This window comes from Ambystoma mexicanum, chromosome 5q (genome assembly GCF_040938575.1).
Source record: "Ambystoma mexicanum isolate Mex_15411 chromosome 5q, UKY_AmexF1_1, whole genome shotgun sequence".
NCBI classification, from domain to species: Eukaryota; Metazoa; Chordata; class Amphibia; order Caudata; family Ambystomatidae; genus Ambystoma; species Ambystoma mexicanum.
The window spans coordinates 339601652-339617991 of record NC_090933.1 but is presented as its reverse complement, the minus strand read 5'-3'; the positions used below and the strand labels follow the sequence as shown (position 1 = coordinate 339617991).

Sequence of the window (16340 nt, the reverse complement as noted above, 5' to 3'; positions counted from 1 at the left end):
GGGATCGCCATCACAATTCTTATTTGTACATTATTTCCCCGATGAATGACCGTTTGTTCAGAAATGCATTGGCCAGTATTCATCTGCCTCTTTGAATTGTGGATATTGGAGAAGAAGACATTGCTATATTAAAAACAAATATCAAGATTTGTGATAGACAACAGTGCTTTATGTTCAGATTAGCCTCCTCATAAACACAATCTTTCGCTGTATATTGATCCTTAAATGAAACAATTGCAAGAGATCGGGCTTAATTCAGTTGCAGTTTATTATTTGAAAGAATAAACAGGTCTTATTTATATACAAATATATGTGTGTGTTAGAGGGAGAGTCACGCAAATACACACATGAATGTTGTTAGCATGAGCAGTGCTTGGTTTAGGAGGGAAGTAAGTTGTAAAGAGGATGCAACTAACAATATGAATCTGGTTGTATGCATTTTATTTTGCATGGGTAATCATTATTTCAATGTGAATTTATAATGCCATTGGTCTGTTCACCAGTAGCGTGCACATTTGTCAAGACGTACAGTACAGAAATTGAATAATACCAACATACAGAAAAGTTCTTTAATGCTCCAGTTCAGCATGAGTGTGTGCTGGCACACAAAGGGAGCGCAAACCGGGTTATAGCAATTGCGAATGACAATTCAATCACACCTCAAGTGCTTCACTGTGTTGGAGATCGGGATAATTACTCTTCCTTTTTTTTCATAAAAGAGTCTTTGGTTTCCTGTATTTTTTCTGTTATTCGATCCTTGGTTTCTTCCATTTTCCCACTGATAATGTCTCTTGTTTCTTCTATTTTCTCTGTAAAGAGTTCTCTAGTTTCCTCCATTCTGTTATGAATGTATCCTTTGACTGTGACTGGAGGCGGTGTGGACATGTAACCATACTTCCGAAGGTACTTCACACTGATGGATGTTCCCCCAAGAGTGACTGTATACCTGGCAGGAGTTGAAATCTTTAAACAAATATAAAATGTATTAGTTTGTTAAGTAACTTAAACATCACCAAAATGAGAATGCACATGAAACAATGTCAAGTAATTAAGGAAAAAGGGTATAATACATAAGATGGCAATTCTCATAAAACATAAAAAATCTTCCTCCGATACATTAATCAATTTTTACCATTGCCCTCAATCGCTCCATTTTCTCATCTGACAGTTTTCATCTTACATTTGAAAACCCATTTAGGAATTGTTGGCAACCTATGCCAAATCAAACACGAAAATAAACAAACAGTTCATTTAAAACGCCAACTGAATTGCAACAGGTCCTTTACTAAAAGTCTAATACGCATTCTAGACTATGGACCGACAAGTATGAGGAACAAAGATGACCCCTAAAATGTCTAGTAATAAATCAACCCTCAGACTGTAAAATTATATCTTAATATGATGCAGTGCTTAAAAAATGCCTCCCTCCTAAACTGTCCAAAAAGCTGCTTTTGGGAGATGCCACTATGTCTTGTTTCTGTTTTGTTGTATCAAGATCAAGCTACTCTAGGATTAACATTCGATCAAAACAGAAGAGCTTGAGATTACCATTTGGTTACTTCTCTAGACATTATAGAATGCATGCCGGGTTAAATATTTTGACTGCATTTTAACATGATTTTCATTTCCCACAGCCATTCAACGAATTATCTTAAGACAGGAATTATGTAGGGACATCGAAATAAAATGAAAATCACTCAGTTATAGGGTATTGATGTGCATGTGATATAGGATATTTTAGTAAACAAATAGTATGTCCATTAAGGACACTAAAACAGCTGCTCAGTATCGGGTTGGAAACTAAGCAGCTGACTTCCCTTTGGAGGGCAAGTCATTGATACATACGATAGTTTACCCCACCTCTTTATTTTGATTGATGAGCCAATTGGTTCCTTCCCTCTACTTTGTCACACATAAATGAGCCTTTCCGTACCAAACACCGGACCACTGTGTAATTTGGTGAATAAAAAGATAAAAATGTGAAGTGCATGCCGCCTATTTCCACCCGTGAGAGCGGGTGTACACATTAAACCTTATTTTCAAGGCGAGGTCCCACAAAAGCCAAAAGACTTAAAAATAACTTTGAAGCAGATACAATTTTGGAAGCGCTTTCTTCTATAGCAGCAAGTCAACACCCAAATTTGAGTTGGGTCAGGTGATCCATACGTTTATTAATCATCTGCTTCCCAGCTATTGTTAACACACACATACAGGAAGCAGGTTCACTATTCACCTTCAGAGACTGGAAAGCAAGGAGAAAAGAGGAGACTAGGAAGAAAGGCAAAAAGAAAGAAGCAAGGAAAGTAGACATGTTGGAGAAGAAATACAGTAGAGGAGTTTGTAATTAACCTTTTCAAGGCTAGTAAACAGTGATCTACTAGGAGCTTCTATAGGAGGGCAGCACCCGGCCCTTTTTTGACAAGCCATGGCCTTTAAAGCTCAGTTATATTAAATGTGGTGTACTGATCCTATCAAAGTACCTTTTTGACAATCAAGAGTACTTCGATAGGCTCCAAAAGCATGTGCAGTGTTGAGAAACCTGAAAAACGCTGTCTCGCTCCTGAGCGAATCTCTGACACATGTTCTGTTCAATAGAAGTACTGAGTTTGAGGAATGCAGATAACTTTATGAAATCATAGCTTTCTAAATATTAAATACGGTACTGTGTCCACCAGCTAACGTTTCTTATTAAAAGGAAATACTTCTAATGTCTCGCAATTGCAAAGCAATGTTTAAGAATCCTTTCAGTTAAACATACACTTGTCATTCAATATTAGAAGAGATCTGTATTCAGAAATGTCTGTTAGCCTTTTGTAGATTTAAAAAAACAAGAAAGAAACTGGCCATTAAGCAATCAAATGAAATTTAACTTGCACTGAACAGGTTTTTGAATTCTGCTCAGTTCAAGTTAATGACTTAAACGTTGCCAAGTTTGCAACAGAGGGTTCTTTCTCATTGGTCATTGTCAGAGACGAAAGCCATCCTATTAAAGCAAAGGACGCTGGTATTCTCACCTTCACTCATGATTGCACTAGCCGTCTGGATGACCTTTTGGCAATTCATACCATTCCAAGGGACCGGAACTATGACATGGGCTAGTGTGGATATGGTAAGATTTAACAAAGCTAACCAAATGATTCATTTTCAACATACACCAACCAAATAATGTTCTTATTTCCATCTATTGTTTCAGAGTTGAATGAACTCTTATTCTTAATATACAATGATGTTAATAATGATAATGTGTTATTTATATAGCGCCTTTATCCAAAGCGCTTTACAGAGCACATATTACATAAAATATCACCCAAGTGAAATTGGTGCTCATTTATCGACTTCGGAAGGAAGAAAGGCTGAGTTGGCCTTACCGGGATTCGAACCTGCGACCTGCAGATCACGCTCAGATCGCAGCAGCAAGCGCTCAACTCGCTCAGCTATCTTACCGGATTATACAGAGGGACCGAACCACTAGGGATGGACTGGATTAGTTCCTCGAGCACGCAATATGCCTCTGTGTGGGAGGAAGGAGTGGGATCCCATAGGCTTTCCATCCCCACCAAAAAGCAATATTTGGGCAACATAAGCCGAGGGGTGTGGGGCGTGTGCATTACCGCTGGCCATTAAAGCAAATGGGAAAAAAAAGGTAAACAAAAATGGCCACCATGGAAAGGGAGAAGGGACTACATGCCCCTTCTCCCTTTCCATAGCGACCTGAAGAAAAAAATCTGAAATACGGAAGAATGCTAGGGACCGGCGCGAAGGACACGCCGCAAGGTGAGCGGGATTACCTTAAGATAAGGCTCGCAAACGCCCCAATCGGTGCAAGGATTAGCCCATTTTCATACACCAAAGCCTTCAAAAGCATACCACCATATCTCAAATAGCATTGTAATGTGAAAGCAAACCCCAACCATGGTTCGAAAAAACATCATAAAAGCTCTGTGTTTAAAAACGCAACTGCAGAGTTTGCAGATGGAAAAGATAAAACTTCCCAAACTCACTTGGAGATTTAAGTGAGGGAATTTAGCGACCGCAACAAAATTGGATTATTCTCTCACAAATGTGGAATGAATGGCCAAAGGCACATGTTGGGTATGTTTTTTCTAAAGTCCAACTGGTGTGGGACTTCACAAGACTTATCTCTTGGTATTACGGACCCAACTCTTAATAGACCGAACTCAGTAGCTGAGCAGCCATGCTTATTTTAGGAGGGATAACGTAAGCTGTAGAGCAGTACACTGAAATCAGTAAACACAAGGATCCAAGTAAACACTTACACACTTGGAGTTATATTAAAATATTTATTTATATATACACACAAGGCAGATCAACCTAAAGAGGCAGCAACTAGCAATTAGAATCAATGGAATATGGATTTAAAGAAAAGAATCAATAATGCAGGTGAGTAATTTCTTTCTACGCTACACAGTTCGAGCACACAGAGTGACATCAATAAAGGTCAGTAAGGTTTAAGCTACTTACCTGTAACTGTTGTTCTCTAGCATGGATTCACATACTCATGAATATTCCCAGTCAGGCAATAAATCTTTGGTAAAAGAAAAAACAGTTTCACTTTCACGTTTAAACTGCATTTCTCCTCTAAACCAATCACTGTCCTCTGGGTCTACTGCCCCCATCCAATGACAGTCCTCTCCCTGCCTCTGGCAGCCATCTTCAGATTTGGTAAGCATGTAAAGTGGCAGTATGACCAAGAGGAGCTGCAGAGGGGCTGGAGGGAGGGTTTGCATATGAATCCATACCAGACCCATGCTGGAGAACAATAGTTCCGGGTAAATCACTTAAACCTTCTCAAGCATGGGGTCAGGCATGGATTCACATGCTCATGAATAACAAATACACAGCAGTACAACATTACACAACCACGGGAGGTGGCAAGGCTCAACAGAAGCAATTAACACTTACCCCTGGAACAGGCTCACCTCAAACAAACAGGTTGCATAGCACTGCCTGGCTGACTCTGCACTTGTCCCTGGAATCCCTGTTGACGCAGTAGAACTTCGTGAAGGTATGCGTAGACCTCCATATTGCAGCCTTGCAGATGTCAAGCAGGGGCACACCAGAAAGGAACGCCGTCGTGGCAGCAAACTCTCTGGTGGAATGGGTTTTTGGACGGCCCGGCTGAGGCCGGTTCACCAGCTGATGACTGTGCATGATGCATCTGGAGAGCCACCTTGAAATGGAAGCCTTGGATAAGGCCTTCTCATGGTTCATGTGACCGAAGTTCATAAACAATGGAGAAGTCTTCCGAAAATTCTTCATGCCGGTCATGTAGAACTTCAGGGAATGAGCAACGTCCAGCGAGTGCAAGGCCCTCTTCGCCGGCGATGGAGGTTTCGGGAAGAAAACGGGTAACACCAAAGGGTCGTTGAGGTGGAATTCTGGCTCAACCTTCGGCATGAAAGAGGGGTATGTACGCAGTAGCACCCTTGAATTGTGGAAAGTCGAATACGGTTGCTTGCCTGATAGGGCCTGGATCTCACCCACGCGTCTGGCAGAAGTGATGGCCACAAGGAATGCCGTCTTCCACAAGAGAAACCTAAGTGGCCGTGATGCATAGACTCGAAAGGAGGCCCCATGAGCCTCATCAGAACCACGTTGAGTTCCCACGCTGGGGCAGGAACCTCCAAATGGAGGGAAAGATCGAAAGAGTCCCTTGAGAAACTCCTTGACGAGTCTGTGGGACCACAGCAAGGATCTTCCCGGGGATCTGGTGTAGCGTGAGATGGCCGCCAGATGTACATTGATCGATTTCGAGAGCCAGCCAAACTTTGGCTAAGGACAGCAAATATGGAAGTATATGTGGCGCCGTGACCCTCAGAGGGGTAATCTTCTGCCACTAGCACCATGTAGCAAAATGCTTCCACTTATGGCCGTAGCACTTCAGAGTTGACAATGCCCTGGCCATGGCAAGGACCTCCCTGCAGTCCGCTGGAAACTCATAACCTCCAAACCCCAAGGCTGCAGGAGCCATGCCCTCAGGTTCAGCGATCCTGGGTCGTGATGAAGCATTGCGCCTCCCTCTCTGGTCAGCAGATCCGGAATCACCGGCATTTTGACTGGAGGCGATGCTGATAGGCTGAGAAGATCCGGATACCAAATCTGCCTCGGCTACACCGGGGCAATCAGTCTCATCTTGCATTGACACTGTCTGAGTGTGTTGATGACACGTAGCAGGCGAGGGAATGGCAGGAACGTGTACAGAAACAGACCTTCCCACAGGAAGGAGAAGGCGTCCCACAAGCTCCTCGCTGGTGAAATCTACTGGCAAACATCTGATATTTGGAGTTTGCTGCCGTGACACACAGATCGATCTGGGGTCTGCCCCATTGGACAAACAGGCGGTCCATCTGATCCTGACTAATTTCCCACTCGTGGTAAGAGCACAGTTCCCTGCTGAGGAAGTCTGTGATGGTGTTCTTGACTCCTGACAGGTGGAGAGGGACAAGGAATGTCCCCTGTCCGATGGCCGAATGTCAGAAGTCCTGAGATTCCTTGGAGAGAGCCGGGGAACGAGTGTCCCCCTGCTTCCTGATGTAGAACATGGTGGTGGTGTTGTCCATGAAGATCCTCACCACCTTGCCATTCAGAGATGGTAGGAAAGACTTGCGAGCCCAGAACACTGCCCGTAGCTCCAGGATTTTGATGTGCAGATCCTTCTCCTCCAGAAGCCACAGGCTACTGGCGTGTAGACATCCGGTGTGCGCCCCCCAACCTTCCAAGGAGGTGTCTGTGGTGATCGTCTCCTGGTATGGGGGGGGGGGTTGAAATCCTGTGCCTTGGGCAATGTTGGCTTGGATGCCTCCACCACTCTATCTCCTGCCAGAACTCATTGTGGAGAGGGAACTTGTCCGGGAAACTTCCAGGCACCTGTATCCAAGAATTCCACTAGGGGTCACATCTGCAACCTGCAGAGATGGAAGAGGTAAATGCAGGACAGCATCATGCCCAGTAACAACTTGATGGCCACACTGTAGCAGTCTTCAACCGACAGCTGCTGCACCATTCCTTGAATAACTGCTAGTCTCTCCTCCAAGGGCGACGCCACACAAGCCACCGTGTTGAGTCTGGCGCAGAGGAACAGCGAGTTCTACGATGGCATTAAGCAGGACTTAGGCTAGTTGACGTACAATCCCAGATCCGTCATCAGTCTGTCACCTTCGTGTGTTTGTCGGCCAGCTACCGAAAGCAGGTGCGTATCAGCCAATCGTCCAGTTATGGGAATACGTGTATGCCCTGTAGACATAGATGGGCTGCCATCGGTGCCAGACATTTTGAAACACTCTTGGGGCAGACTTCAAGCCGAATAGTAGTGCTGGCTCTGCACCATGAAACAGACATTTTCAATGTTTCTTGTGAATGACGGTGTGGAAATGGGCATCTTCCAGATCCAAAGACGTTAAGAAATCCCCTCTTTCCAGTTGGCCGAGTACGTGCTGCAATGTGACCATCCTGAATTTTTGGGATTGTAAGTATTTCTTCAGACGGCGCATGTCCAGGATGGGTCTCCAGCCCCTTCTCTTCTTTCTGACTAGGAAGTATCTGGAATAGACTCTGCAGCCCCAGAGCCATCTTGGAACTAGCTCTATAGCCCCTTTTGGATTTCAGGAGCTGAGGGATGTGCTACTCCTAATGGGGAGCCAGCAGAATATGAGGAAACCTTCGTTGGAACTCCAAGGGGTGCCCCTGGGCGAGAGCGTCCAGTACCCATCTGTCCATGGTGATCTTCTTTCACTCGCTGACAAACCTCATCAGCCAGCCTCCCACTGGGGTGCACGAGTGGGGGGCTGACGTCTTGGCCGGTTCAGGCTTGCTTGGGAGCTGCCCTGTAGGCTTCCTGCGTTGAGGATCGGGAGCCTGCCTGTAAAACGTGGAGAAACCCTTTGACGACTTGCTCGATTTTCCTGTAGAGAAGAAAAAAGACGAGCAGTGCTGCTGTAGATTACCAAGGGAACGTGGCATCTATGTATTTGTTTTGATGGCCTGGCGGGTCAACAACAACCTCAAACATATTTTTGCAGTCGAAGGGCATGTACAGCACTTTTGGACATCCTGATGGAAGTTAGTGGCCTTCATCCATCCCTGCCGAAGGCAGACACCGTTTCCCATCTGCTGGAAACCTGCGTCGGCGACGTCCTCTACCAAAGTGATGGCGTGGTCTGATGCCACTTCCCCTTCCAGAAAGAGGGCAAGGGCTTCCATCATCTTGTCGTTGGGGAGGAACACCAGGATCGGTCCCAACTTGTACCAGGGCGTTGGCCTCGATTGTGGACCCCCACGGTGTAAATCACTTTCATCTCCATGGTGTCCATCCTCTTTCCCTCGCTGTCTGGAAGAACTGACAAAGATGAGGGCGGGTTGGCAGTACGTTTCCTCGCGGCAGCCGACACTACCGAGTCCGTGATGGTTGCGACCTCAGCAATTCGGTGAAGAGTCTGTCACCCGGTACTTATTCTTCAGGCTGTCTCGCTTGGCTGTAGCCGTGCATGGTTTCTTCATGAGGGCTAGGCCCTTCTCCCAAATGTCATCCAGAAAAGGTACTGCCATGATAGTCTTCCTCTTGGCCTCTCCATACAAGAAGCCCTCCTTCTTGGTTTCCACGGGCACCAGCTGGAATAGCTCAGAGGCCGGGCCGATCATGGAATGGAATGATCCCACCTCATGCGGTGGGGAGACTATCAGGGGCATCCAAATGCAGCGATTCATTGGCCGCCGAGAAGATGTCCACATCTACATCTGTACTCGTGGCCGTATCCGTCCCAGTACCAGTCTCTGTGTCCGCTGGATGAGTTGGGACATGACGTGGTGGAGGAGGTTGATGTGAGGGTGTCTGATGGTGCTCCCTCTTTTTAGGTGGAGACAGATCCGGAGCCTGAGGCACTCTGGGTGCAAGTGCCAACCTCTGCTGAATCTCCGACACCAAGGTGTGGAGAGTCGACAAAATGTCCACGGAAATGTCCCTTGGTTGAGGAGGTAACGAAGGGGCGCTAGGCCCCGGCGCGACCGTAGTCACCCTCAAGGACCGTATGAACGCACTCTTGGTCATCGACCGTGGATGAAATATCCATTGAGCTGCCATAGCTGTAGTAGATGATGACGAAGTAGCCAATGATGACCGTCAGTGCCGGTTGAGCCTACTTGGGCTGCCTGGCCTTCTCTTCAGCCCTGGGCTGATCAGATTTCTCCCATAGCTTAGCCCGGGTAGAGGACTACCTCTTTGAAGAGGGGCTTGATGGTAGGCTGGCAATGGAGATGGAAGGCAATGGTGATCGTGGCCTATCCAACCTGGAACCCGCGGCAGCGGCGAACCCGGTGGACAAGGACGTGCAGCTCTTGGCCTTATTTTGGACCTCACAGATGGGGCAACCTCAAAAGGACTTAGACCTCTTTCCAGGGGTAGACCGCTCCTCAGACCGGTCGGTCCTGGATGAGGCATGACCCTGCTTGGAGCACGGGGCAGAGGCCTTGTTGAAGTTAAGCCATGCCGCCAGTCAACTATGCCTGTCTTTCGTGGTCTTCTTCGAGAAACCAAGGCATATCTCGCACGCCACCTTCTTGGGGTCTGGGTGTAGGCAGTATAGGCATTGCAGATGCTTGTCTTCTACAAACATTCTGTAGCTTGCATTTGGTGCAGGACCTGAAGAGGGCCCTTGTCATGCCTGTTGGGTACCCCTCCATTAATCTCTGCAGGATACTCCTCGTTCCAAGAATGCGCTACCGCAGGCTGCCCACAGACCAGCTAGACCATTTTACACAAGATGGAGGCTATTTGATACATTACCCGGGAAGCGGCATCTATAGCAAGCAAGCCGCTAACGTCAGGTGATACGTGACTGATCACATGACCTGTGGACATATATTTAGCAGAACGCAAGTCTCCGCTCTCTGCTTCTGATTGTTGAACTCCTCGGCGTTCCGGAAGCTTGTTTTTCTATCCCCGCTATGTAGGCACCTGAATTCAAGATCCTAACTGCCGCCTTCATCATCTAAGCGGTATGTGGATCACAGCTGCTCCATTCCGAACGGAGCTTCTTTCTGTCATTTCCATGCCGATTTTGTTTCCTTCCCTTTTCGCCACGCTGGCATCCTATCAGCACGGCAGACTAGCCTTCTACTACCGAACAGCTCATTTTCATAGCGGTTTCTTCGCTATGCTCCACAGCCTCTCCGCTCCTGGCGCTCGGTCGATCCTAAAGCACTTAGTGCCCTAATAGCTTCCAATTGTATCTCCCTGCAACCCCTCTCACTTGCCGCACTTTCTCAGACACTGACGGCTGCTGCCAATCTTCATGCTCCACTGAAACTTACTCAAGGCCGCAGACTACCGTCTCAACCCTGGTTTACTGATCTATTAAAAAATGCTCACCTCCAACTCAGACAAGCCGAATGCAAATGGCGGAGTACCTACGATCCAGCGCTTAGAGACCTGTACAAGATCAACCTCTCCACCTACTTAGCCAGCGTTAAACTAGCCAAAACAACATTTTTTGCCCAGAAAATTGAAAATGCTTTACTTAAACCAAAAACTTTCTATTGTTCACTCCCTTGCTTCCTCAGAGTCGCTGACCTCTATGGTTAAGCCATCTCAAAAACTATGCAATGACCTTGCTTCCTTTTTCACCACCAAAATTGATGTGATTAGATCTAACATTGCTAAATCTCTGACAACACTGCCCCCTGACACCATGGACTTTGTGCCCCCCCCCCTACCGATTTGTCTCCTAGCTGGTCGACCTTCCCTCTGTTTAGTGAGGAAGAAGTCATGGCAGCCATATCAAAGATTAAATCCTCTTCCCCTGAGGACGCCATCCCTGCTATCATTATGAAAACGATCGCCCCAGACATTCTGGCTGAAATTACTGCAGCCATTAACAACTCCTGCCAAACGGGACTGGTCCCCCCAGAACTGAAATCTGCCAGGGTTATTCCCCTCCTCAAGAAGCCTTCTCTTGATCCCACCGTCCCTGCCAACTTCCGCCCGATCTCTCTTCTCCCATTCTTGGCTAAACTCTTGGAATCTCTGGTTTCACCCCTTCTGTGTTCCTTCTTGGAATCTTCCAATATTTTTGACCATGCACAGGCTGGCTTCAGACCTGGTAGAGGGACGGAAAGTGTACTTGTCTCCGTACAAGATGATATGTCCAGACTGGTTGATGCGGGCGGAGTAGGGGCCCTAATCCTGCTGGATCTATCTGCCGCATTCGACACGGTGGACCATTCCATCCTTCTATCACGTCTTGCACAGATTGGGATCTCCGGTTCTGTTCTCACCTGGTTCACTTCCTTTCTTTCTGACCGCACTCAGACCCTCGCCATGCCTCCCTTTCTTTCTGCCCCTTGTGCACTCACCTGTGGTGTTCCCCAGGGATCTTCTCTCTCTCCGATCCTGTTCAACATTTATATCTGGGCACTGGTCTGCCTTATCCGCTCTTACGGACTTAATTGTTATTCCTATGCGGATGATCAGGATCAATCTGTGGTCGCAGCTCGTCTTCATGATTGCCTCAAGTCAGTCGGTATTTGGATGGACCAAAATTGGCTCAAACTGAATGGTGATAAAACAGAAGTAATGCTTGTTGGCTCCCCTCCTAATCCGTCTTTATGGACCACCGCTTTCTGGCCCACATCGTTGGGTCCTCTACCCTGTCCTGTAAACAAGGTAAAGAATCTGGGGGTTATCCTCTCTGCATCCCTTTCTATGTCAAATCAGGTTTCGGCTGTCTGTCAGTCCGCACACCACCAGATCAGGGTTCTAAAGAGGGTGCTACCTATGATTCCAGAAACCATGCGTCCCCCAGTGGTGGCGGCACTGGTTTTCTCACGGCTGGATTATTGTAATTCCTTGTACTTATCTCAACCGACGGGTTTGCTACAACGCCTCCAACGTATGCAAAATCTGGCAGCCAGACTGGCCACTGGGTCCCCCTATGGCGCCCACATCTCACCAGTACTTCGCCATCTCCACTGGCTCCCGGTGGCACATCGTGTTAAGTTTAAGTCATTATGCATTGTCCACCGGGCATTTCATGGCTTAGGAGCGGAATTCCTTCAAGCTAAATTTTCCCGATATATCCCGGATCGTGACCTTCGCTCCTCTACAACCAACCTTCTTAAGGTCCCCAGGTTCAATCGGGAAAGACATGGCGGCAGAGCCTTCTCTATTACCGCAGCAAGCTCTGGAATACTCTGCCACTATCACTTAAATCCTCGGCTAATCATCTGGCTTTCCGGAAAGCCCTGAAGACCACCCTGTTCTAACGCGTCTGTCCTTGTTGAGCTCGCAGCTTGCCTACCAGCGCCATGCCGCCTCTGGGCAACTGCGCGCTTTACAAATATATATAACATAACATAACAGATGACTGCTCATTTCCTAACCCTGCTGTACTTACCTGTGTAGCTTTACCAGTGGGAAGTTTTGTTCATCTTTGCTCGTCCTCCTATTCAGAGACCTCCTTGGACTATCCTCACTTTTGAACTCTAACTTCTATAAGGGCATTGGACACCGTTTTTCAAAGACATTCATCAGGTTACTTTACACTATCAAGCACCTGGAATACGTGCACAAGACATTAATGGACGCTATCCAGAGTGCACCAACCCGACACTAGTGTGGCCCTCGTGCCGTCCGGGATTAGTTTCCATAATAACTTCCCTTTTCCTGTCATTTGTTTGTTATTTTTGGAAACACCTGGTGATTCTATGAAGGACTTTATGAGAACACTTATGCCAACAGGTTAGTGTGTTATGTAATAGATTGATATTCAAAACCAAAAGCATTCAATGAGTAATTAAAGTGTTTATTGTTACAGTTTGGCGACATATTGTTACTTTCCACACCCTTTCCATTGATTGCTCTCTCTGGCTGTAGTTTGACGGTCATAGACTGACATCAGTTGGAAGGTCTGAATCGACCTGACTCATCTCGTGTCTTCAAACATATCATCACATACCAGAGACGGTCCTCCCTCTGTATCCTTTAAGGTGGTAATCAACCTGTATCCTTTAAGGTGGTAAATCAACCTGTATCCTTTACTTGGTGTTACACCTAAGTACTATTGATTCATGACAGTCCTTCCCTCCTCCCCAATCATGGTTTTAGGGCGCAAAGTAGTTCCAACATGGCCTTCTAGAAACTTCGATGAATCTTCGCTCTTGAGGGGCGTGGAACTTCACCAACAGATCACCATTGCTGGCAGATGAGTAAAAGAGCACACAGGCTCTTTGGAACGAAAATTGAACTTTTCTCGTCAAAAAACTCGAAAAAACATACAAATAGCTCAGAGAGAAACTGAAGGACTCCAAACACTGAAGTGTGCTGTAAACATCTGAAGATGGCTGCCAGAGGCGCGGCTTAGGGAGAGGACTGTCATTTGATGGGGCAGTATGACACAGAGGACAGGGATTGGTTTAGAGGAGAAATACAGTTTTAAAGTGAAAGTGAAACGTTTCTTTTAACAAGGATTACCAGCCTGAATGGGAATATTCATGAACATGTGAATCCTTGACACCTGGTGTCTGCACTTACCCCTGCACTCGCCACATGCTGGCCGCTACTTACTTATTGTTATCATCTTGCCATGTACCACGATCTCAATGACACCTGGCCTAGTAGAATCGCTGTCCGTCCTCCCTTTGTTCCCCTCCCTTGCCTCATCGCGCCTTCAAACACTTTTGTATAGGCACGTTATAAATGCCATATCATATCATGCCAGACCCCATGCTGGAGAATAGCACTTATAATAAGTATCACTGTTACACACAACTGTTGCAATAGTCTTTTCTCTCAGAGGGATGTAGGTAGTCTGTTACCCAGCTTTATTCATTTTCTTTTATTTATTTTTTTTTATTACACAATTTAAAACCTATGGGGGGATCCAGCACTGCCAAAGAAAATAGGGTTCAGAAGAGGAGCCTTTAGGGAACCATCATAACCAAAGTCAAGTAGATGGTTCTAGTTCCGATGCAGTTCTTCAAAGAAAAGGTTATTCACACAGTCAGTAGTTCTTGAAGAATTCCAGGAGCACAAGAGGAGCCTACCTGATGGTGCACAAGCTACAAGGCCTGCACAAGTGAGTTGAGGTCAACTGTAGATGGGTGAACACAGCACTTCTCAAGCCAGGAAGCGCCGGAAATGGCACAAGGTAGTAACACCCCAAACGCCACAGTAGCTTAAAGATGAAGATTTTCCAGCTGGCTTCCTTCCTGATGCAGTGATGCAGACCTCGATTCCTGCTCCTTGGTCTTGGTGACGAAAGGGGGGACCTTTGGTGGGTTTCTATGGCAGCACTCTGGGGAGGGACTCAGCAGCAACGGATTCAACTCACTTCCGCAGCTTTTTGTACTTTTGGCACCTTTTTCGCAACACCAAGGAGGAACGAATATCCGAGGTTGGATTTTCCTCTGTCACTCAGTCCTGAACTCTGGTGAAGGGAGATTTGATGAAGAATTCCTGCTTCTGTATGACCCCACGGATGCCTGCAAAGTTTTAGCCAGATTCGTTCTTAGGAAGAAGATGCACTCGATAATGGTCCAGGTACTGCAGGTATTGGGATATTGCAGCCCAGGAAGGTCGCAGCAAGTCAGGGTTGAGCCAAAATGAAGCCGGTCTCGAGGCTAGTTGGTCCCACCAGCCTAAGGGAGGATGTCATCCCTGGCAGATCTTCCATGTCAATGTGAAAACAGGGTCAGCACAGCTGCAAGTTTTCACCTGTGCTCTCGCGGTCCTGGAAGGTGCTGCTGGCGTCTCTGCTCGTCCTCTTGGTCAGATGTCTTGTTCCAGTGGTCGACTGTGGATCCCAAAATCCTCACCTTTTATGCAAAATTGTATTAATTCATAGACATACAGCTGTCAATCATCTGGTGGTTGGCTGTTCTCTGGGACAGCCAGCCGCCCAGTTAGACCAGGTTTCGGCCAGGTATTCATACAGACAAAAGACAGTGGAGGTTCGTGCTCCTCCCTCGCTTCCTGCCTTCCCAGACACAATGGAGCCTGGGCAGGCTTCTAGGTTGAAGCCCGCCAAAGGCAAAAAACACACAGGGCTCAAACCTAGTCTAAATGATGAAGTAAAAGCCCAGAATTAACTGACAAACGCCAAATGACAGAAAAAGGAGACAGGGGATATTTTGGAACAATTGTCACCCATGGGTGGTGTACTGCAGCTGAGAAATCAGCCTGCTAGTGCCCTGCACAAAAATAGTAAAAAGTAACCACTGTCACCAGCCATTTAAGTCAGTCAGTGTAACAAAGAATTACATGAGAAGTGGGATAAGGAGTTACAATGTAACCTCCCACCACTCCACATAGGCTGGTGTGTGCTAGATCCACAAAAGAGAAGGTAAGTAAGATAACATGTCTCACTATTCTTGGGACCTGTAGTTCACACAAGACAATGGGGGTCATTCCAAGTTGGGTGGTAAGGGAAAAACGATGCCGGTAAAGGACTACCGGCATCGTTTCCCGTTACGGCCCATTCTGACCCACCAGACCGTTATTTACGGCGCCGTAAAGTACGAGGCCGTAAATAGCGGTTTAATGGCGCGCGTCCGACATGCCATGCCGAAATTAGCGGCATGGCGTAAACCGGAGCTGATCCCAAGTAAAGCGGACATGGAAAAAACGGCCTCCACAAGACCGCAAAGTACCTTACCGCCATGGAGTAAATACCGACATCGCCGAGAAGGTGTAAAGAACCCTGAGCAGTGTTTCCAAGAGGAACAGGTGCACTCAATCAGCACAGGTGGAGGCAATGGAGTCTGGCACAGCACAAAAGGAGCACACCCACACACCACACCCCCTCCCACACCAAGATGATACCAATTGTAGCAGCATTCCTGGAGCTGGAGGCCTTGCTTGCAAGGCAGCAACAACAACAACAACAACAACCACAGCCCCCACCACAGAGGATACACAGGAGGAGAAGGAGGGTGAGACAGGCCCAGCATGCCCTACCGGTGCAGCCACCATTACCACGCCGGCAGCCCCCAATCCCCCGCATCAGAGCCACCCCCTTCAACCTCACACCAGAGCAGATCCACACCCTGTACCGGCTTGACCGGGGCACCATTACCACCATAGTGGACCTGATACATGACGATCTAGTGAGCCGCATAGAAATCAGCACTGCCATCCCCCCTCTACTGAAGGTAGTGTCTGTGCTCCACTTCCTTGCCACAGGCACCTACCAGCATACAGTGGGGCACATGCATGGCATTTCACAGCCCATATTTTCCCGGATACTCAACCAAGTGCTGGATGCCCTCCTCAACAAAACAAGGGACTACATATCCCTACCCCAGACTCCCCAGGAGATATATGACACCAA

The 16340-nt window shown here is 47.1% G+C and overlaps 1 protein-coding gene across 7 annotated transcripts in view; it reads right to left on the bottom strand.

Moving 5' to 3' along the window:
* Positions 1-250: 250 nt before the first annotated feature.
* FAM210A (family with sequence similarity 210 member A) overlaps positions 251-16340 on the bottom strand; it is a 462026-nt gene continuing 445936 nt past the window's right edge. For all 7 annotated transcript variants that reach the window (XM_069620813.1, XM_069620812.1, XM_069620811.1 and 4 more), the window contains one exon: positions 251-963. In XM_069620813.1, the coding sequence (XP_069476914.1) occupies positions 694-963 (270 nt within the window). In that variant the 3' untranslated portion in view covers positions 251-693. The remainder of the gene's footprint in view (positions 964-16340) is intronic.